General features: G+C 34.0%; 1 protein-coding gene across 1 annotated transcript in view; it reads right to left on the bottom strand.

The window, feature by feature from the left end:
• Positions 1-1,834: 1,834 nt before the first annotated feature.
• RASSF9 (Ras association domain family member 9) overlaps positions 1,835-23,029 on the bottom strand; it is a 53,065-nt gene continuing 31,870 nt past the window's right edge. The window contains exon 2 of the mRNA XM_007503112.3: positions 1,835-8,489. Within this exon, the coding sequence (XP_007503174.2) occupies positions 7,238-8,489 (1,252 nt within the window). The 3' untranslated portion in view covers positions 1,835-7,237. The remainder of the gene's footprint in view (positions 8,490-23,029) is intronic.

Here is a 23,029-nt window from a genome sequence, read left to right on the forward strand (position 1 = left end):
CACCCTCATTGTCTAGCCCTTTTCACTCTTCTGCCTTAGAATACAGTATTGCTTCTTAGACAAAAGATGAGTTAAATATATATATATATATGTACATTTCTAAGCATATATATGTATATGTACACACACATATATGTTGTATTACTTTTTCTCTGATTACCTTAGGAAATAAACCTTATGGATGTATTGCTGTGTCAAAAGGTATACACAATTTCAAAACACTTTGGTATAATTATAGATTGCTCTCCAAAATGGTTGGATCAGTTCACAGTTCCACTAACAGTGTATTAGTGTCCCACTTTTTCCACATCCCCTCTTAACATTTGCCATTTTGACCTTTTATCACATTAGCCAATCTTATATTTTTAATATGATTTTTTTTTTAGCAGTTATTGAGCAGAGGAGGAAATATGGCATAGTGGAAAACCTTCTGGTTCCAGGCAAGTCAGAGAACCCATTGAAATCCTGTGAAAGCTAACTGCCTAACCATGGGCAAGTCCCTTAATAGTACCCTGAGGCACACCTTATTGAAAGCCATGACTAGAGGTGGGAGGTCCTGGCTTCAAATCAGACCTCAAATACTTACTAGTTTTGTGATACTGAGCAAGTAACAGCTCCCATTGCCTAACCTTTCTTTTTCTGCCTTGGACAACATAAGTACTGATTATAAGATGGTTTAAAAACTTTTTTTTTAAATAACACTGCCTTAAGTTTTTTCATTTGTAAAATTAGGTGAGATTATTTCACCTCTGTGATATTTTCTAGTTTTAGATCTATGCAATGTGAGAAACCATCTTTAGATCTAGTGTTATGGTGAAAATGAAAACCAGAATTGAGTTAGGAAACACTGGGCCAGGAATTATGAGGGATTCAGTTCAAATCTGGCCTCAGACATTTACTATCTGGACAATCTGAGGCATGTCACTTAACCTCAGTTTCCTCATCTATAAAAATGAGAATAATAATAATACCTCCTTCCCAGGATTGTTAGGATCAAATGAAAAAAATAATTATGAAGCACTTAGCACAGTGCCTGGACATAATAAGTGCTATATGAATATTAGTTATTATTATTATTCTTAATCTGATTCGATGAAGGAATTTCTGCACTAGGATAATGTTTACATTAATGAAATACTATATCCAACAACTTTCCCCACACAAACAAGCAAAAATCAATTTTCTTTTCCCTTTAACTTGAATGATTCAGAAAACTCCTTTAACTTTAAAATGTGAGTCTACTACAAAATTTCATGATGTCTTTTCTAAATCTCTATAACTTTTTCTCAAAACTTTCAAAAAAATTGGGACAATTTTGAGATCCTGTGAAAGGTTTCCTTTGACTGATTTTTTTTTCTCACTAGATTCATGGGCTAAGAAAAACTTGTACTTTTACCTGGCATTTACAGTGAATTTAGCCTTCTAAGGATAATTTTGTTTTTTTCTCCAAAGCTGAGCTTATGTCACTTTCTGTATGGAGCCTTTCTTGATCCCCCAGGCTGTTTGTGATGTTTCCCCCCCTAAAAAAATTACCATGTACTTATTTAAAATATTTTGATATACATACTTGTCCCTCCTGATAGAATTGAGTACAGGGATTATATCACCTTTGATTTTGTGACTCTTACATCAAATCCAGTGTAAGAATTTAATAAAAACTTGCTCTTTGAATGATTGTCCTTAAAAGAATAGAAGAATATCTGTAGCTTGCAATAATGAAGAATCCATTGTAGGATGTGAAAGAAATTTGGTAGATTATGGTGGAGATGTTCTGGAAGCTATGAGTCTTTATTTACTCATTCCTTCTTTTGACCAGCATTTAAGAGTCAACATGTGAAAATTCTAATGAAAAATAATGTCAATTCATATTTATTTTGATACATTTAAAAAGCATGTAATGGAAATATATATCATATACTACATAAATTATTAGGGAAAATATTCAGGAAGTTAATGAACAAATATTAAAATAATTTGTTTTACTTAGCATAGAAATATGCCAACTAATATAAATTTACTCATGTCTAGTCACAGAAAACAGTAAAAAATAGTAGAATTTTTCCTTTAATATTACATATCAATTACAACTTGGAGAAATCATATATTGTTTAAATCTGTCCCATCTGGCTAATTAACTGGCAGCAGAAAAAGGAAATCACTTAAATGTATTCCTCTTGTCTGGATTTAAAATATATACATATAATACAAAAACACCGTTGATATATAAATTCTTGAAAAGAAAGTGTTAATACTTCATATATCATTTTCCATTTCTAAAGTATATGAAATTCATCCACTGAAAATATCATGTCATTTAAGTAGTACACTTATCATTTAGATAATTCTAAATGTGTGTTTTGTTTTGTTTTGTTGAAGGAAGAGTTAAATTTCTGCAAAATGCTTCCTTGCCTCGGAATTGAGAAATTGTCTTGTGCTTAAAAACAGAGGATAGTGATGTCAGAATATTCTTCTTTAAGGGAATTTTAAATTGATTTTTAAATTCATTTCTTGTCTCTCTCTGGTTAGTCTGTAATGAAAAGACACATTTATCCCTATGTCTACAATTAATAGAATACAGTCTAATTTAATCTTGTTGGTGGTTTTCCCTTTTCATCAATCACAGTGAAATGTGAGGAAAGGCAGCAGCTATGTTCAAAAATATGTTTGGATTCATCATGACACACCTGATGAGACATTTGTCTCATATTTATTATAAGACCATACTATTATTGTTATTATCTATTTGTAGTTATCTTTGTATTTAACAATGGGATATCCTTTTTGTGAATTAGCCTTACTCTTCTTATAATTCCATATAATCCTTGATGACAAAGATCATGTCTTTCCTTAAATTTATATTTCCCCTCCCTTAGTTTGTATACAATAAAAGCCTAATCAAACTTTGTTGAATTAAGAAATAGAGACCTTGCTAAACTGACACAAGGTTTGGCTTCTCCAAGTTTTTTTTTTTTTTTTTTTGTATCAAACATAAACAAATGCAAATAGTTTGAGAGGTCTGGGTACTATTATAATTACAATTTTAGATTTTACATATAACTAGAGGGAAAGTTCCTTTATAAATTTTAATATACATACAGATAATCTGAATCATAGGGAAGAAGAACAAGACAGAGTTTACAAATACGTGGAGGATAAATTAAGACAGCTTTAATTTGTCTTCTACTTCTGTAGAGACATAATCTCAGTAAATTTGGCTGCATTATTACTAAAGACACCAGAAATTGTATTAACATTATGTTTTCATGCTAAATTTTCATTCAACACATAGTGTCACAGTATATTTGAATGAGGCTTTTGTCTATTATGATGTTCTAAAAATGTGCATTTTGAATATTTTACATGCATGTCATAATATCTAAACTACAAGCTAATAATTTATCATGTAACAAATATATCTGTTTAACCTTGACTCTATGCATCAGTGATGACACAGAATCCGACTCCTTTATACATTAAGTATGTAGTATGGTATAAGGTCATGTTGGCAAACCTATGGAAATGCATGCCTGAGCCTGCAGGAAGGGGGCTGCTCTCCTTCCCCTCTCCACTATGCCTGAGGACATTTCTCACATCAAGGGTCCCTCTTCCCAGTAGCCTGGTGGGAGTGCTTTCTCCCTCCCCTATCTGGAGTAAATAGGGCGGCTCAAACATAGAATGAGGGTTGAAGTCTGGGTACTCGGTTTCTAAAAGGTCTGCCATCACTGTTATAGGGGAATCAATGTTACATGTGATTCAGAAGGACCTGAGATCTAATCCCAGATCTTTGTTAACATTATCATGTCATCCAAGCTCATAAAATGGGTTTGATAACACTTGTATTATCTATCTCACTAGATTAGATTAAAGAGTTATCATAGTTCATTGATAGAGCTAGACCTGAAAAGGTTTCAGAGGTTTTCTATTTCAACCCCTTCATTTTACAACTGAGAAAGCTCAAGAGCTGAAAAGTTAGGTTACACATGTAAGAACACAGAGCTACTACATAGCAGAGTTAGTACTTGAACTCAATCTTTCTCATTCCAAATTAAGTGCTCTTGAGATGTGTAAACCATGATGATTATTATCTTTAAAATCACAAATGGTATGACTTTGTAAAGTAGTTGCCACCGAGGTTAGGCTACATAAAAGTGTTGTTTTCCTACAAAATTATGATACCAAATCCTTCCCTTTGTTATTTTCATGAGTAAATTATTTCTTTGAGTTGCATATCTATACAAAGTAATATTCAGACATAGACAGGGAGACATTATCTTTTCTACTTCTCCAAAGAGTAATATTCTAGTCACATTGTATCACCTTTTCTCCCTGGAGAAACAAAACACTTCCAGCAGATTGGTTTCTTTGTCACAGCAGTTCCTGGTCATCATAATTAATAAACAGAGGCTCCCACATGATTGAGTAATAGCTAATCATCTAGCTCACCAAATCCCTAGTTGGCCATACCAGATTGGCCTAATATGAAATGAATATTTTTAGCTCAAATAAATATGATTTTCCCTTCCTAAGTTTATCATTCAAAATATTTGTTCTTGAATACATTGAAGCATGTCAACTTTATTTTTGCTCTAGCTCTCTCAATCTCTCTCTATGCATATAGACACACAGACATATATAAATATAGATATACATGTATCTAATTCATTTCTTTACTTTGTATTCAGAAAATTTGAAGTGTATAATAGAAAAATTCAGGCCAAAAGGTGGTGATATAAAAACTCCCCCCCAAAATAAACTACTGAAAAATTAATTCCTATTTTGGAAAGTGAGGAAATGAATGAAAGAGGAAGAGGGGGATAAAAGAGTGGATTCGAGAATAGGATTCATTAGAAAAAAAGTACATTTTCCTTTGTATGGGTTGAAAATTGACAATGTAGGAAAAAATTTCCTAAGACAAAGAAAAAATACAACACTTGAAATAATGTTCAAATACATGATGGTGAAATTTCCTGTTTTCAATATGAAAAAAAAAATCTGATGGGCTCTATCCTACGCCTCTGTAAAAACAAAACCATGCCAGTGAAAAACTACACACATTGCCTGGTCTGACAGTGACAATAGCCACCAAATCCTCAGCTAAACAGTGTTGGTTAAATCAGTTCTCTAGACACCATTCCCAAGGGCATATAGATATTGGGACAATATTTTTCTGTTCCCATTTTACAATATAGACACTTAGTTAATAGAAAATTAAAGATTAAATTTAATAAGTTCAAGTAATCCTGAAAGCATCTATACTTTGTACTGGCTCCAAGGCAGAAGAGTAATAAGGGCTAGGCAATAGGGGTTAAGTGACTTGTCCAGGAAGTATCTGAGGACATATTTGAACTTTGTTGAACTTATGTTTTTAGAACTCGCTTTCAATCCACTCAGTCACCTAGTTATCCCCTGTATCTGAATATAATTAATGAAATTTTAGATAGGAGCATCATATTATTGATTTGGAGCTGAGGGCTCATCTGGACTGACTTCATGCTCTCTTCCATACTGGTGAAGTAAACACATCCAGAAACCCATTTTTGACTTTTTATTTGTTTTTGGTACCCAGAGAAGAGTCAAAATTTGTAACTCTCTCTACGAGCTATACACGAAGACAGCAGAGTTCAATGAATAATGTACTCATTCTGGACCTAGAGGATCAAGGTTAAAATATTTGTGAAGTCAACCACCATGGTTAAATCTCTCATCCTCTCTGGACTTCCATTTTCTCCTTTTAAAAACAAGAGTATTGAACCAAATGACCCCCAAAGTCCCTTCCAACCCTAGCACAATGATCCTATATCAAACTTTCTTATGATTCTTTCTCAAGTTCTTTCCTGTGTCTCAGTAAAGCAAAGAATGCCTGTGTGCTATTGATTTTGGCCTGGGCTCCTTGCCAGGCAAAATGGGAGAGAGCCACATAATTCTTCTCTGTGGTTCTGAGTTGCTCAGTATAGTTGTTTCTGTGTAGCTGATGATGCACTACTCTCTGCTTCCCTGTTGCCTCATATCTTATCCTCAGTCATTGTAGTCTGAAGTCCTCCCAGCAACCCTCCTCAACTTTTTTACAGTGTAGATCTCTTTTTACAAGTCAAGAAGAGTCTAACTGAATGTTCTGAACATCTTAAGTAGCAATTAATGAAACAAATATTAAGAAGGCAGGTAAAAATCAGCTAACTTCTGGCAGATATAAGTTTTCAGATATGAAAATTCCAACCACTTAACACTGAAGAAAATTTTACAGATGACATTTATTTTTCTTATTATACAATTTTAATTATTTTTACCCTTTCAAAATAATTATAAGCTTTAAGTTTTTACAAGACATGTGAAATACAAACTAAGGGGGAAAAGAACTTCAATAAACTCAAACTATAACTGTTATTCTGTATAATATTTCTTCATACTTGAAGTTACTTTTGTTTTAATGTTTCTAATAAGTAGCATTTTTATCATAGAGCTTATAAAGCTGAAGTTGGTATTTTTTTAAATTTAGATCATTTTATCATCCTTGTTTTCACCTACTACATAAGTACATGGCAACAGTTAAGGACATGGCCTCCCTGCCATCTGGAAAATCCATGTAAAACTTTTTTATTCTCTTTCATACCAAAGAGATATGGCTTTTCTTTTTCTTTTGTGGTATATTTCCAGTACTTTAATATAAAATTTAGGTTGAGTATTTAGTCATGGGCTATATATAGGTCAATGTTAGGTAAAAATGAATTTCTCAGGGGGCAGCTGGGTATCTCAGTGAATTGAGAGCAAGGCCTAGAGACAAGAAATCCTAGGTTCAAATGTGGCCTCAGATACTCCCCAGCTGTGTGACCCTGGGCAAGTCACTTAACCCCCATTGCCTAACCCTTACCTCTCTTCTGCTTTGAAACCAATATTTGGTTCCAAGACAGAAGGTAAGGCTTTAAAAAAAATGAGTTTCTCAACTTTTTCTATGTTATCTACTGGACTTTAAAGCATGCCATGTATGTCTTTCACAAAACTCTCAAAAAATTCCTATTTAATTCTTATGTTGACCCATAAAATATTGATACTGTGATTGTAGAAATAGTGATATGGGAAGGATACCCATACTTTAACCAATTATCTACATGGTTTTGTTATGGCCTTTGTGGCAATCAGTGAAAACAAGATCTTTTGAGAAACAACTCTCTTTTACCATCAAATGTTCCAGTTTAAGTATCTATTAAGAACACGATAGTAGATCATGAAGCAAGCATTCCATTTAGGTTGACAACAGCACTCCATCTCTTTCTGAGTCTTGACTATGAGTAGAGCTTATACCAGTATCTGAGTCTGTATCATTGGTATAAGAAGTAAATACTCTTTGAGTAAAATGAGATCCTGCCACACTGCTACTAGTAACCTCAAGTCCTTTCTCTCTATCTTCATTAGATTGGCATCCATCTTTGTTGCTGAAATGAATCAAATTCAGTTCCTCTGCCAGGAGGTCATATTCTACTGCTTTCTTCTCAAGCAAGGAGTCATTGTATTTAATCTCTTTCTGGATGCCACTTAAGTGTGAATGAATCTTTAAGCCAGCTTTCATACTTTTCTCCAAATCATGTTTAACAGTCTCCAAATTTTTCTTTTCCAATTCTTCTGTAGATGTCCCTTCAGTCTCCTCATTCACATCTATGCAAATGCTTTTTACTTCTTTCTCTATTTCAGCAGATAGTTTGTCAATAAGCAACCTATAATATTGCAACCGTTCTTCTAGATGTAAAATCCCTTCACTCTCACTCAGAGAGTCAGGTGTCTCATTTTCTTCATATTTCATATCATTTTGCTGCTTGACCTCACTGGAACTAGGCAGTAAATAAGAATCCTGGACATAATTTTCTCCCTCATATTCTACCCGATCCAGATGAAATTTTGCCTCACATTTCTCAATTTCCAGATCTAATTCTTTCATTCTTTTGACCTGTTGATGAATAGTATGATCCTGAGAAATGATCAAATGTACCAATGTCTCCATGCTGTCCCGATCTTGTGTAACAGAGTCCTGTTTAATTTTTGCTAGTTTCCTAAATGTTTTCCTGACTATCCTTTTCTGCTTGTCTAATGGCAACATCTTCATATAATTAGCTGGACTGAGTTCCCATTGTTTTTCTGTGTTTTGTACTAGTTTTGCTTCTGCCGTCCTCCATAATGGAACAGGAACCAAAGCATCTGCTTTAACTAGGACAAAATGCATGTTTGGCTGTTCTTCCCCCCAGGCTTTCCAAAGTCTCAGAATTTTAGTGAGTGGAGGAAGGACCCTTTCTGAGCCCCTCCATTTCTCTATGATGCAGTAATCACTGGGCTGTCCAAAAAGAAATCGTTTCTCTCCCAAGGTAGCTTCATGTTCTTCAAGCAACGCCTGGATTACATCAGCCGAAGTGGTGCGTTTGGTCAGGCCACAGACAATCTTTTCTTCTTGGCAAACCCAAACGATAATTTCTTTCTCTTCTCCATCCATGTCCTTAGGTGGTGATCTAAAAAGAAATTGATGAAGAATATTATTTTTCTGCAAATCTTATATGGAAATTCAGAAAGGTGACTGAATGGTCCTAACTTTTTAGGTAACTTCATATTAAAATATCTTTTACTAGACTATATATGATCAAGATTCTTTGGGTATAAAATGAAAACAATAATTAAAAAAAATTCAGGTAATCTGACCACCAAGGAAGTTATTATAGTACTTTTTCATAAAATTACATCTCTAGAAATGGACAGATAAATTAAGGACCATTTCATAAAAACAATTTTACAAATAAAGAGATCTGAGGTGCATCAAGTATAAATGAGCTTCTCATGTCACACAACTAAGAAGAACCAGAAGCAGACTTTGAATCTAGGTCCTCTAAATCCACAACATGTGCTCTGATTCAGGCTATAGAAACATAGGATTAAACAATCAAGGCTGAAAAGGACCTTGGAGATCATTTAATCTAACCCTTTCACTTAACATATGAGGAAATTGAGACTTAGGGAAGTTAAATAATTTGGCTGATTTCATATAGGTTGCAATCATCTAAGGCAAGATGTGAAAACATGTCCTGTGATTCCAGAATCAATATTTTTTTCCTTCCTACTCTTCCATACTATAGATCTTCTATTTTCAAATCCACTACACTTTCCGCTACTCTTTGTTTCCTCAAAGAGCAAAGTTTATTTTTCATTAAGATCTCCTAAGCTCAAACACTTCCCAGCTGTGTGACCCTGGGCAAGTCACTTGACCCCCATTGCCTAGCCCTTACCACTCTTCTGCCTTGGAGCCAATACACAGTATTGACTCCAAGACAGAAGGTAAGGGTTTAAAAAAAAAAAGATCTCCTAAGGTACTTTTAAAAAATATGATACAGTGGTAGATCCCAAGTTAGGAGTTGAGAGACTGTTGTGGGAGGCACCTATGTTGTTGTTGTTGAGTTGTTTCAATCATTCCTGACTCTTCATTATCCCCATTTTGTGTTTGTTTTTTGTTTGTTTTGGCAAAGATACTGGAGTGGATTGTCATTTTCCTTCTCCAATACAGTTTAAAGATGAGGAACTGAGGCAAAAAGAATTAAAAAGCCTGCTCAGAGTCATATACCTGATCAGTACCTGAGGTTGGATCTGAATTCATGAACATCAGTCTTCCTGATTCTAAGCCCAGTGCTCTATCCACTATGCTGCCTCCAAGTGCCCACATATGTGACATGAGCAATTGTCTTTCTTTATTTGGCTCAACAAATGGTAAAATCATAGAATTATGGATTTAGAAACAGAAGAAAGATCTTTGAAGATATTAAGAAAACTCAATCCTAGGAAGGATAAGTTATTTACTTAAGATCATATACATAGTAGGTGGAAGAGCCAGCATTTGAAATCAATTATTCTGACTTAAAATTCAGTGCTCCTGATTATATTGGATGATCTCAAAGACTTCTTCCAGTTCTAAATCCCCTGCCTAAACCTCAGTTTCTTCATCTCTAAAATAAGAGAGTTTCTTTAAGAAAATTCTAAAATCACTTCATGCACTATGAAGGAACATGTTCAGCTTCTTTATTATCTTTATTATCAGATCCTTTTAATAATTTACTGTGTTGATAGCAATAGCAAAACTGCAAAAAGACAAGAGTCAAGAGATTCTATAGGGGGTCGCAGTATAAAAAGGGTTAATAGCCTCCATGCTGACATACTTCTCCTAGGACTAAAATATAAAATTTAGAAAAGTAGATTTATTTCATATCTTCCCCCCCGAATATTTAGCTGCTGCCCTTATCCATTCTTATCTTTATTGTATTTGTCATACTTAAGAATGTGTTGGAAAGAATAGCATGAGAAAGCAAGGAAGATGATCTAAGTAATGATATCTAAAACAATGTATGAAGGTGTGATAGTGAGGGCCTTGAGGTATAAGGTGATCATCCGTCCATGATATAACCAAGCCTGCCATCATTTCATGATTTTACCATTTGTTTATCTGATATTCAGATAGGGAAAAAGAATTTCAAAGACCACATAGATCAGGGCAGGTGGTGGACAATGGATAGAGATAGGGGCAGAGTAGCTAAAGCAGTGGACTCAGAATAGGAAGATTTATGTTCAAATTCAGACTCAGATACTTAATAGATGTGTATACTAGTGGTATCAAACTAAAAAAAATGGGGGACCACTGAACAGTACATAAGAATTTCTGTAGGCTATATATATAATGATTGGGTAAAAAAGGGGGGGACTCCTGTTAACATCATCTATGTTCTATTGTATTCCTACTTATTTTATGAAATATTTCCCAACTAAATTTTAATCTGATTCAGAATACTCTGGAGTGAAGCCAGTCACATGTGGCCTATGGACTGAGTTTTTAACACCTATAATTTACACTATAAATAGAAAGAACATTTAGATATTTAGTGTATTTGGAAAGGAAATTTCGGGAAGGAAACTCCAACAGATTTTTGAAATGAAGGGATTATTTATGGACCTCAGTTTCCTGAGCCATAAAAAGGGGAGCATTGGATTAGGTGGCCTCCAACATCCATCCCAGTTCTAAATCTACAATGCTTTGTTGGCAAAAAAGATTACCAGATTGCATAGATGCCTTGTGTGTGTATGCATACATACACATATATTTATGTAAATGAATCTATAGTTTATATTATAAAATAATGAAAATATATACCTACATATTAAACAATTAACAAATATCTACTTTATAGGGAATATTAATGCTCACCAGTATAAAGAGTCACAGATTATTTTTTTTTGTTATATAAATTCCATTGGAGATATAAGTCAAACTATTTTAGTCATATCTATTTGAGTGGGAAATGCAAAAGATATAAAAGAAAACACATGACTATAATATTTATAATTATATAGAGACAGCAATTTCCACAGAGGAGAGCATATTAGTTCTGGAGTGACAGACCCTGAGTTCAAACACCACCTCTGACAACTTGTTTGATTTTGGGCAAATCAGTTAATCTCCCTGGGACTTAGTTGCCTTAGATACAAAACTAGGGGATTTAGTTACATGATCAGTAAGGTCTCTTTCATCCTAGATCTATAATCAGATGTGAGAATTTTAAGAAACAATCAATTATAATATTGTGTAAAAGTAGTCATTGTAAAATATTATAGATATTTACATAGCACCCTTATTTTATGTGAATTCCAAAGAAACACTAGACATTGTACTTTGAAATGTCTGGGATTTAGTAGCAATGAAGATATTCTCCTTTCCTAACTTCATCTTAAAATCTGTTTTTAAAATCTGTTAAATATTTAAATATGTCAATGTTTATATTGGTAAAATGAATGGACTACTGGCTTTTCTCAGCATATGAAATTGCATCAACACCCCTAAAAGCAACATTGCCAATGAGGGTCACAGACAGTACTTAATGACCTTCAACCTAGAGCTCTTAACTAAATAGGAATGTTTTGTTCTAAGGAAAACCATTCACAACTGGGCTACTTTTTTACAAGTGATAATGCAAAATACTGGACCTTTTGGCTGCTGTTCTGTCTTATGGGAAATTTTTCTTGCGATACTTAAGATAATGAAAAAAAATGATACTTTCACCACTACTGGCTTTTTTGAAAGAGTTTGAAATATATGGTGATATAGAGTGATGGAATTATTTCCAAATTCAAATCAAAGGGAAGTTACCAGAAATAATGTATTTAACTTAATAAAATAATTTCCAAAACTAATTATATCAAACTAGGTGAAATAAAAATTAAAAAGTGAAGCCTGTGGTTGGCAGCTGTTATATAACTAACCTAGAAATCATTTTTTAAAGACCCAGATCATGCAGTCATTTTCTATTTGTCTCCTATATAATAGTCATGTATTTATGCTCTAAGTTTGGCTATTCAGCTGATATTTTTTCCTCCAGAAATTAGAATATCTCAAGTCCAGATTTTACCAACTGAAGATAAACAGATATAAAGAGCTTCTCCTAATCTATTGTCTCTTCCCTACCCAGGATCCCTTTATATATATATATATATATATATATATATATATATATATATATATATATATATATATATGTCCTGTAAGAAGTCTGTTTTGTATTTTAATAGTTATAAAGCCCCAAACCTAGAGTCACAGTTTCAGTTGTATTATTCCACCCTATGGGAACTAGATTCTGTGGAAAATAAAAGCAAAGAGGGGTTGTGTCAGTACTCTTCCATGCAGGACCAGAAAGACATAACCTTTACCCTTGTTCTGGGGGGTAGGGAGAGGAAGCTTTGAGTCATTCAGAGATTGAGCTATTAGTCTTAATTTTCAATATGCATTGATTTGAGGTTGTTGTGTTCATAATATTTGGGAATCTCAGATCAGAAATTATATACACTGGTTGGTATCTTGGTACAGAAATTTAGGTGAATGCTACTCACTGCATTTAGGACTGCTAGTTAAAAGCTGTTCCTAGCTATGTCTGTAAGAATCCTCATTTTGCTTTATAAATTTAAGCTCCTTGCTTCCCTTTTGGAACTTTTTTATTATAAGTTCTATCTGGCTTATTCACCAGCCTAACTCAAAGCCTTTATCTTGGTGTGCTCCAATTAATAATATAATGATAATAATTCAAATGTATATCCTGCTCTGTAAGGTAAATAACACTTTAGATATATTATCTCATTTCATCCTTAAGACAACACTGTGAGGTAGATATTAGTTATTATTCTTACTTTAGCAAAAAAAGAAACTAAGAATAAAACATGTTACAGAGTCACACAGTATCTGATGCTGGGTTTGAACCCAGGTCTTTTTTTGTCTGAGTCTAGCACTCTGTCTACTGCACCATGCATGATTTTCAAATACTTAGTAAATATTATACTCAATACTCCAAGGAAAATGTAATAAATCATATGGCATCTTGATAATTATTTTCCACCCTTCTAACAACAGACAGCAAAAAAGTAAAACATCCATCAATACATTTTGAAAAACACAAATAGCAATTTTATTTCTGTGATGGTATAAAAATAAGTTTATAGATTTGAAAGAAATCATAATAGTTTTCATAATAATAGTTATTAGTGAAAATGAGTGAAATCTGAAAAATATATCAAGTTGTGTTATTGGAATCAATGTGGCAAAATCAAGTAGTTTGTTAGTAAATACATGATTTTAAAATGATAAATCTATTTTTGGAGAAAACTAAAATGTATGCAACTTAAAACACCACATAGAAAAAAGAAAAGTAAAACAATGCATTTAAATTAGACAGACCAAAGTGATCCTTTCTCCTTCCCTGACATGACAATCTATTTGCAGTTCCTGGCAAATAATAGGTTCCTAATAAGCATTTTCTGACTGACTGATTGACAAGGTCCAAAGGAAGATACAATTCAATGACGTTTTCTACACCAAAGTCAAGGACTTGGCAACCCTGAAGAAAGTCCCAGGTCTTATTATTCTACATCTGGCTAATTCTGTAAAAAGATGCAGAAGAATCAATTCCAAGTGACCACCAAGGACGCCAGAAAACATAAGCTTACCTCTGCCTCCTCCTGGCCCTGGCTGCTGGTGTGTTTATTCCAAAACAGTAATGATGATTTTCCAATGAACTCAGATGATTTCATCAGCAAACCTGCATCTTACTGACTGATGTGAGGCAATTCATTGGTCTACCCCAATTATAAAAGTCTCCATTTCTTATCCTCCTCACACCCAAGGGGAATTTCAAAACCAGGACCTCCACAGTGGAGCCAGGCTCTTGTGAGCCAAGGAATTTACTTTCAGTTTTCACCGCAGGACAGGACAGGGACTAGAAAGAAGGGACGATTAGCTTTGGGGAGCATCCCTGCCAGTTGGAAAACTGCCATAGGAACTCTGGACTAAACAGTCATAGGGAAGCAAAAGGCATATGTCAATACAGATGTGCTCCACATAACTGAATTAAAAACAAAAACAAAAACAAATTGATCCTATTCAAAAATGAAAACAAAACAAAACAAAAAGGCTAAGGAATGACCATTTATATTATAAACGGAGCATGATTCCTTGAACTAATTCACTTCAGTGTTCCTTTAACATACTTCCCATACTATATTTTTAATAAACTTTGATTTATTCATAGGTTAAGGAATAAACAGACATTTGAGATTTTATTAAGCACCCACTGCATGCCAGGCACTATACTAGGCACTGAGGAAGCAAAAATAAATAGTAAATCATTTTTGTTATCAAGGAATTTACATTCTCTCAGGAGAGGTAATAATGATGATGATGATGATGATGATGATCTAGCATTAATGAGGACAATAGTTAACATTTGTATTATATTTTACTATTCACAAGAATATGGATATATTTACATAAATGCGATATATAAATACATTGTGTTATGTAATATAATATATAAATATTTATAAAATTAAATTCTCACAACCTTGTGAGATATGTGCCTATTTTTATTCCTATTTTAAATAGGTGATGAAACTGAGAATCAGTAAGTTAAAGTACTTCCCCAGGGTCACAGAGCTAGTGTCTGTGACATGATAAAAACTGTACTCTAGTTATATATTGCCATTTCTTTCTCCAGCTCATTTTACATATGAGGAAGCTGAGGTAAAGAGGATTAAGTAACTCTTACATGTATACATATACAATGTTCTAAAAGTTTTAGTGAGATTTTAAGCTTTAAATGACTTCAAGATTTTGATAATGTTTAAGCTACAAGAGTTTAAAGCTGTACTAAGACTTTGGGAATATCCTTAATACAAATATATATCTAAAATGAATATAAGGTAATTTGGGTAGGAAAGAGGCTACCAGTATATATTCAGGGTGGTGGGGCAAGTATTCATGATGTTAGCATTTATACACTACTTCAGTAGGTAGTAAAGAAAAGTATATAGAATAATACTAGACAAGAAGCCAGAAAGATCTAGGTTTGAATTTTACCTATGACCTCTACTACCTGGGTCACCATATGAAAGGTACATAAACTCCTCATTCATATCAAGAGGATAATATCTCAAATTTGATTTTTTAAAAACCTTCAGAAACTTTAAAGAATTCTATAAATACCAGTTGATATGAATTATGTCCCAAACATATTCACAGAATTATAGAATGTCTTATCTGTAAGGGGATTTGCTTTAGAACAATACACAATCATAGAATCATGGAATTAGAAGGAATCTCAATAGTCACATGGACATGTTCCTTTACCTTCTCTAATACTCCATACAGCATTAATTGTTAGGATTTTTTTTTCTCCTATATTGATCCAAAATTTATGTTTCACTAACTTTCACCCATCCTTCTTATTTTGACCTCTAGATTCAGAGAATAAAACTAAGCCTTTTTCTAAATGATGACTTTGCAAATGTTTTTAGACAACTATTATGTTTTCCTAAATCTCTTCGCCATGCTAAACAATTAGAATTTCTACTCCCCTAAACATTCAGGTTGACCTCCTCTGGGCACATACCTATTATCTAGTAATATTAAATTAATAAGCATTTTAAGTGTTTACTATGTGCTAAACATTGTGCTAAACACTGGGAATAAAAAATATAAGAAAACAAGTAAGTCTTTCTTAAGGAGCTTTTATTATAATTGGATAAATCTAGTTTAACAAGACAATAAATGAAAAATGACTCACTAAGAATGACCCAACTAGTGTCTGAGGGAAGTAAATCTCTAGTAGAGCTAGTAAATCTGAGACCAAGATTAAACTCATGAATTTGAGTCCTCCTGATTCTAAGGTTGATCCACAATGCCATCTAGTCATATACACATGATAAATTGACATAAGCATTGAGGAAGACCCAGAAAAATGTTCTTGCAGCAGATGGAATATTGGCTAAAATTCAAAAGAAGCCAAGAAGCCATGAGACAAAGACAAGAAGGAAGAAAATTCCAAGAATTGGGTACATTTAGTGAAAATACAATCTGTAGAAAGAATACTGGGTGTGTAGGGAACAGCCAATAAGCCAGCATCACTGAATCAAAGAGAATATGGTAGGGAATTTGATACAAGAAAACTGGAAATAAAAAATTGTCCATCGCCTTCCTAAAATATGGAACCCAGAATAGAACATCTTATTTAGAGTTGTGATTCAGAATACATTGAAGCTATATTTTATTTTATTTTATTTCCTTTTTCTTTCTTTTTTTTAAATTATTATGTCTGTATTTCCTCCAGCTTTGGAATCAGGAAGACTTGAGTTCAAGTCTTACCTTTGACACATACTAGCATTGTGAACTCAGGAAAGTTACAACCTCAGCAATTTGGACAAGGTAAGACAGGTACTATCAAGCTGAAGTTGAGGTAAATTTCAGTGTATATTTGACCTTGTAGGGGGAAACCGCATCTTTGTTTCAATGTAATTGGTTTCCTTTGTAATTCTATTTATCTTATTTTATGCTTTTAAAAACATTATTCGGAGATAAGATCCATAGGTTTCACCAGACAGCCAGAGGTATATAACAAAAAGAGGGTTAAGAATATTTACATTAAAGTTATAAAACTAATAGATGTAGTTGCAAAAACACTTCTGTGAAGGTATTTACTACACCGACAACTTCCAAAAAACAGAAAGTTAATGAAATTAGTTAAAATAAGGAAATATGTCTTGAGTTCAGCTTTCAGTCATGATCTCATTTTGAAGTTAACAAACTAACTGATGTAGGTGAACAATATATTTAAGACTCTGAAGTTATGATGACAAATAATAGAAATAACAATAGCTAAAATGTAAAGTGCTTATTGCTACAAAGCTCTTTACAGACACAAGATGGTACATTTTGAATTTGTTTTTAATGTTAGCATATTAGGAACAAAAAGCCTACCACAACTAATCTTTCATTTGTATGGTCAGCATGATTTAAATGCTGGTAGTTTTTATAGTCTGTCATATAATTTACAAAAATTGAGCCACTAGACTGAACAAGTTTAAAAATAATGACCATTCATTACTAAATTTTGGCAAGAAACCTTCCACACACCTAGTATATGCTTCATCATGTCTAAGGTCTACTTTATGGCATTGTTTGGGTTTTGAAAGTTGCATTTATTTCATAATCCTACTCTGATTGAGTTATTCATTAATTCTTTAATTCATTCAACAAACATTTATTTAACTATATGTATAAAGGTCTGAACAAGTCACTAAACCTCTTAGTGCCTTAGGCAACCCTCTAAGAATCTAAATTGCAAAGGAGATCTAGACTTGCATCTGTAGAGGGAGTTTACTTATCAGAGAGTTCCCTATAAAATGAAATCACATGTTCACTCATAGGCACTATCTCAGACAGAAAAATGAGGATACTATCTATCTATCTATCTATCTATCTATCTATCTATCTATCTATCTATCTATCTATCTGTCCCTCCATCCATCTTTCTATCTCTCTCTCTCTCTCTCTCTCTCTCTCTCTCTCTCTCTCTCTCTCTCTCTCTTTCTCTTTCTCTCTCTCTCTCTCTCTCTCTCTCTATATCTGTCCATCTGTCTGTCCCTCCATTCGTCCTTCCATCCGTCTGTCTATCTGTCGGTCTGTCTGTCTTTATCTCTATCTATCTATCTATCTATCTATCTATCTATCTATCTATCTGTCTGTCTGTCTGTCTGTCTGTCTGTCTGTCTGTCTTTCTGTCTCTATCTATCTATCTGTCTGTCTGTCTGTCTATCTGTCTGTCTGTCTGTCTGTTTATATCTATTTTCCTCTCTACAACATGTATTTCAGTCTTTCATTGGAAACTTCCCCATTCATTACAAATCAGGCCTCAATACTTTTGGATACCTATAATCTTTAGGAAGTTTTCCCTGACTCTCACTTTAACTTTGTTTATTTTCTAGTTCTACTTACTGCTTTTAGTTGTGTCCTCTGGGGCAAAGAAAAAGAAATTGAATCCCTCTTCTATGTAAAAGTCCTTGAAATAATTGAAGGTAGCTACCATGTTATTTCCAGGCCAAATGTCTTTAGTTCTTTCAATGAGTACTTCCTTGAAATAAATGTGAGATATTTCATCACTCTAATTAGCCTAATCCGGTCACCTCGGCTATTAAAGGCTTCCAAAATACTGTCATAAACTCAGTTTTTCAGATATAGCCTGATGATAACCTAGAGTGATGGGACTTTCACTTCCTATTCCTAGATTCCATGCCCTATTTTAATACTCCCTAAAATCTAATTGACTTTCTTCGCCTTTATGTCATACTGTTCTTATCATTTGAGTTCAATTAACAACAATAACCATATTAACCAATAATAGCTGACATTTCCATATTACTTGACAGTTTCCAAAACATTTAATCTCTCTAATCAAGTCTGACACTTCACATTTTATTTTATTGTATTTATTTATTTATTTTTTAAAAATCCTTACCTTCCGTCTTGGAGTCAATACTGTGTATTGACTCCAAGGCAGAAGAGTGGTAAGGGCTAGGCAATGGGGGTCAAGTGACTTGCCCAGGGTCACACAGCTGGGAAGTGTCTGAGGTCAGATTTGAATCTAGGACCTCCTGTCTCTAGGCCTGACTCTCAACCCACTGAACCACCCAGCTGCCCCCCACTTCACATTTTATTAAGTTATGTGGTAAGTTTTTGTTTACCTCAGGTGAAATAAGCACATTCAAAAGAATCACTAATTTAACTATAGACATCAGTTTAGTGAAGTCATGGTAAATTAACAGGTCAGAGCAAATGAGGTGATCCCAGTCACTTAACCTTTCCCCTTCAGCATCCTCAACTCTAATATAGGGGCAATAATAGCATCTGAGGTTTGAGATATGTGTAAAACACTTAATATAGAAGACACTTAAATGTTCCTTTGCTTTCTCTTTTCTACAGTCAGAGAGGATGAATTATTGAAGAATTTCTGGAGGAAGTTAATTCTCTGAAAGTGCTTGAAAGGAAAGTTTCTTTTCCCTCATCTGTAATATATAATGTTTCAATTTTATATGATTTTCAAAGCGTCTTACAGGAGTAACACTTTATCATGACAAGTAATATTAGAGATTTTATATGAGGTAATACACGTTTTTATACTTTTCTTGTCAATGAGAAAAAATGGCATAGTTTCTTTTCTTTTGTATTTTCATAGCCAGGCACCACAGTCATGATCTGTTCAATGAAGCATCTGTAAAGTTGATGTTAGGAAGGTCTGTTTTGTTTTTGTGCCCACATGTGAATAACTGATTTGGGGAATATTTTGGTAACTAAAGTGAAAAATAATGTAATTTTGTCTGTAAGACTAAGTCAATGTCAGCTAAGGTCACTTAATATTTGTTAAGATAGAAAACAGGGAATGAACTACTGACTTCACTGGGATCTGGAACCTCCTGGTGAGGAAACTCTTTCTTCTAATGCAGGTGGCACCTTCTCTGCAATTTACAAACTTTAAAAGTTAACAAAAAAAAAATAACAGAAGTTAACTAGATCACTCGAGAACACAGACTTAGAAGATGTCTGAGACAGAATTCATATGGAAGTCTTCCTAGTGCTAGAATCACATCTATACTTCCTATACCAGGCAACCTTTCTAGAGTATCTTTAATAAACAAACAGACTATGTAAGACAAATTTCTATCATATAACTTCTTGCTGTTATTTAAAGTTTGGGACACATAGTTCATTATTAATTAATTGAATTAAAATTCTTTATTATGCTTTTGAAAGTTCCATGACTTAAATTCAACTAGTACATAAATAAAATTATGATTTCCTAATAAATGCTTAAATTGCATTTTCAATTTCTATATAAATCAGTGTTGTTTACTAGGAGTATTATATTTGAAGCTAGAGGGCCTGGATTCAAATTTTACATCAAATCCATAGTGTCTGCATGATTTTGGACAAATAGCTTAATATCCTTGGGCCTCATTATTCCTGTCTATAAAATGATTGGAATGAGCTGATCTCCAAGGTGCTTTCCAAATATAAATGCCTAATATTAACTACAATTAATCCAGGATTCAAAAAAGAGTATATGCATAATCATGTATGCATGTGTAAATACATAATCAATAAAGAAACTTAAACCCAGTATCTAAAAAACAAGAAATAATATTCTATAATTGAGACTGGTCTTAGACAAACTTTGTCCTTAAAAAAAATAGATATTCTAGAGAATATAGATAGATATGGAGATAAATGTGTGGATATTCTCTCTCACTTGCTTGCTCTTGCTCTTTCTCTCCTCCCTTCCTCTACTTCCTCTCCCTCTTTTTTATCTCACCCCCCACTCTTCTCTTTCTCTCTAATACACACAAACACACACACTATACACATTTTACAAATGTTTGGATATACATGCATACATACATCACATACATATACATAATGTGTATATGTGTCTGTATGTATTCAATGGATTCAAAAATATAACCTCTGTAGAAAAGGTTCTAGATCTAGAACCATCTACTCTAACCTCCTTATTTTACAGAGAAGGAAACTGAGTTCTAAGGAGGCTAAGTGATTTACCTAGGGTCACTCAGTTAGTAAATATGCCTGGGAGGACTTTAATTCAGGTCTTCAGATTCTCATATTAGTGAGTTTTCCATTAGACCACATTTCCTAGAGAGTCACAGGCAATAGATTTGTGTTGCTACTCAACAGATGATAATATAAATCATCAGGCTAAAGAGAAAGCCTCCTTACTTCTTGCCCTACATAGCATTCAGGAGGAGCCCTGGCCACTTTGGCCTAACATGCAACCAAGTACTTGTTTTATGGATGTCATTGGGAATGAAACCAGCTAACTCTGTGCTGAGCTTCTCCAAAGCTGACTTCTATGGTCTTTGGATGAAAGGTTAGGATCCATTTTGAAACTATTACTATGATTTCTATTTTCTTTTTTATACCAAACTTGTATTTTAATTCGTAGAGGGTTCTCTCTGTGGGAAATTCCCTTTCCTAAGGCATATTACCACTCTGCAACTTAGGGCTGTAGAGTCTCAAATATCCTGAGTCAGGATTGAGACAAGGCAATAATGACAGCTGGATCCTGAAGCTGACCTTGCCAAATCACCCTCTGACTATTCTAGAACTCCAAGGCAGAATCCAGGCAGGCATATGATTGGGGCCAGCCTGAGACCCAGAGGGCTTGGGAGGCTATTTCTGTATTTGAAATGAACACAAACTGTTCCCCTCAAGAGAATGAACAATGAATTAAAAAATGGAAACACAAATGGAAAAAAATGGAAAATCTCTCATACATACATACACACATGCACACACACACATATATACATATATGTTTGATAGATGATGGCTTTTATGGTTGTGGGAGGAAAAGGGATGGAGGAAGGGAATGAAATACTTTGAAATGAATTTTATTAATTTAAAAAAGGAAAGAAACGCAAACTCTCAATTGTGGTCAGTCTGAATTGACTGAAGTCTTTCACAAAAAACATTAAAAAAGTCATAAGAGAGAGGGCAGCTGGGTGGCTCAGTGGGTTGAGTGCCAGGCCTAGAGACAGGAGGTTCTAGGTTCAAATCTGACTTCAGACACTTCCCAGCTGTGTGACCATGGGAAAGTCACTTAACCCCCATTGACTAGCCCTTATCAATATATAGTACTGACTCCAAGACAAAAGGTGAGGGTTTTAAGTTTAAAAAAATAGTAATAAGAGAACTAGAAACTATTTGTGTATACATTGTTCCCTGTATTATGAATAAGATAGGTTTCAAAATACATATAACTTGGTTATTTTTCCCATAGAAAATGTTGTTAAGTGGTATGAATACAGCCCGCAAAGGGCATTTATTTCCCACCCTTTCCCCCAGCAGAATTATAAGTATTCAGTAAGCACTATAGGACCAATTATGCTCCTGGTATGATGTGGCCTCTGTAACTCACAGAGTAAGTTTGCTTTTTCTCTGTCCCCACCACACCCACATTTTATTTGCTAGCAAAAGCTAGGATTAGGAGTAGGAAGAGTGCCATGCAAATAATACTATTATTAGTAATATGCTAACATTGTAGGCATAAAGAAGGGCTCAGAAGGGGGAAAGAAGGATTCATATGGCAGGGGGTACTTCTTTGGGGCTTCTGTTGGGGTGTGGTATTTCAAATGGTGGGAAATAGCAGCCCCTGTAGGTGAGAGGTGGTGAAGGGGAACCTTAGGCAGTTTGCTAGGGTGGAAAGAACATTTTCAGGGCAGCTAGATGCCTGGATGGATTGAGAGCCAGGTCTAGAAATGAGAGAAACTGGATTAAAATATGGCCCCAGCCATTTCCTAGCTGCTTGACTCTGGCCAAATCAATGAACTTCAATTATCTAGGATTCACTACTCTTCTGTCTTGGAACTGATAGAGTTTTTGTTATTTGATTTTTGTTTTCTTAAAAGAACACTTTTTATTAAAAGCCTAAATTTCAGGTTAATATTCTCAATTAGAAGTTGTGTTACTATGGAAAAGTCACATATCTATCCAAATTTGCAACACTACACACAATACAATACAGCACAAATATAACACAATACAAATATCCAACACAAATGTCTTATATTCTTCACCTGTCCTATGAGGATAATAACACCTGTCAATGTCATTTCACCATCATCTATTTAT

The sequence above is a fragment of the Monodelphis domestica genome, chromosome 5 (genome assembly GCF_027887165.1).
Source record: "Monodelphis domestica isolate mMonDom1 chromosome 5, mMonDom1.pri, whole genome shotgun sequence".
In the NCBI taxonomy this organism is placed as follows: Eukaryota; Metazoa; Chordata; class Mammalia; order Didelphimorphia; family Didelphidae; genus Monodelphis; species Monodelphis domestica.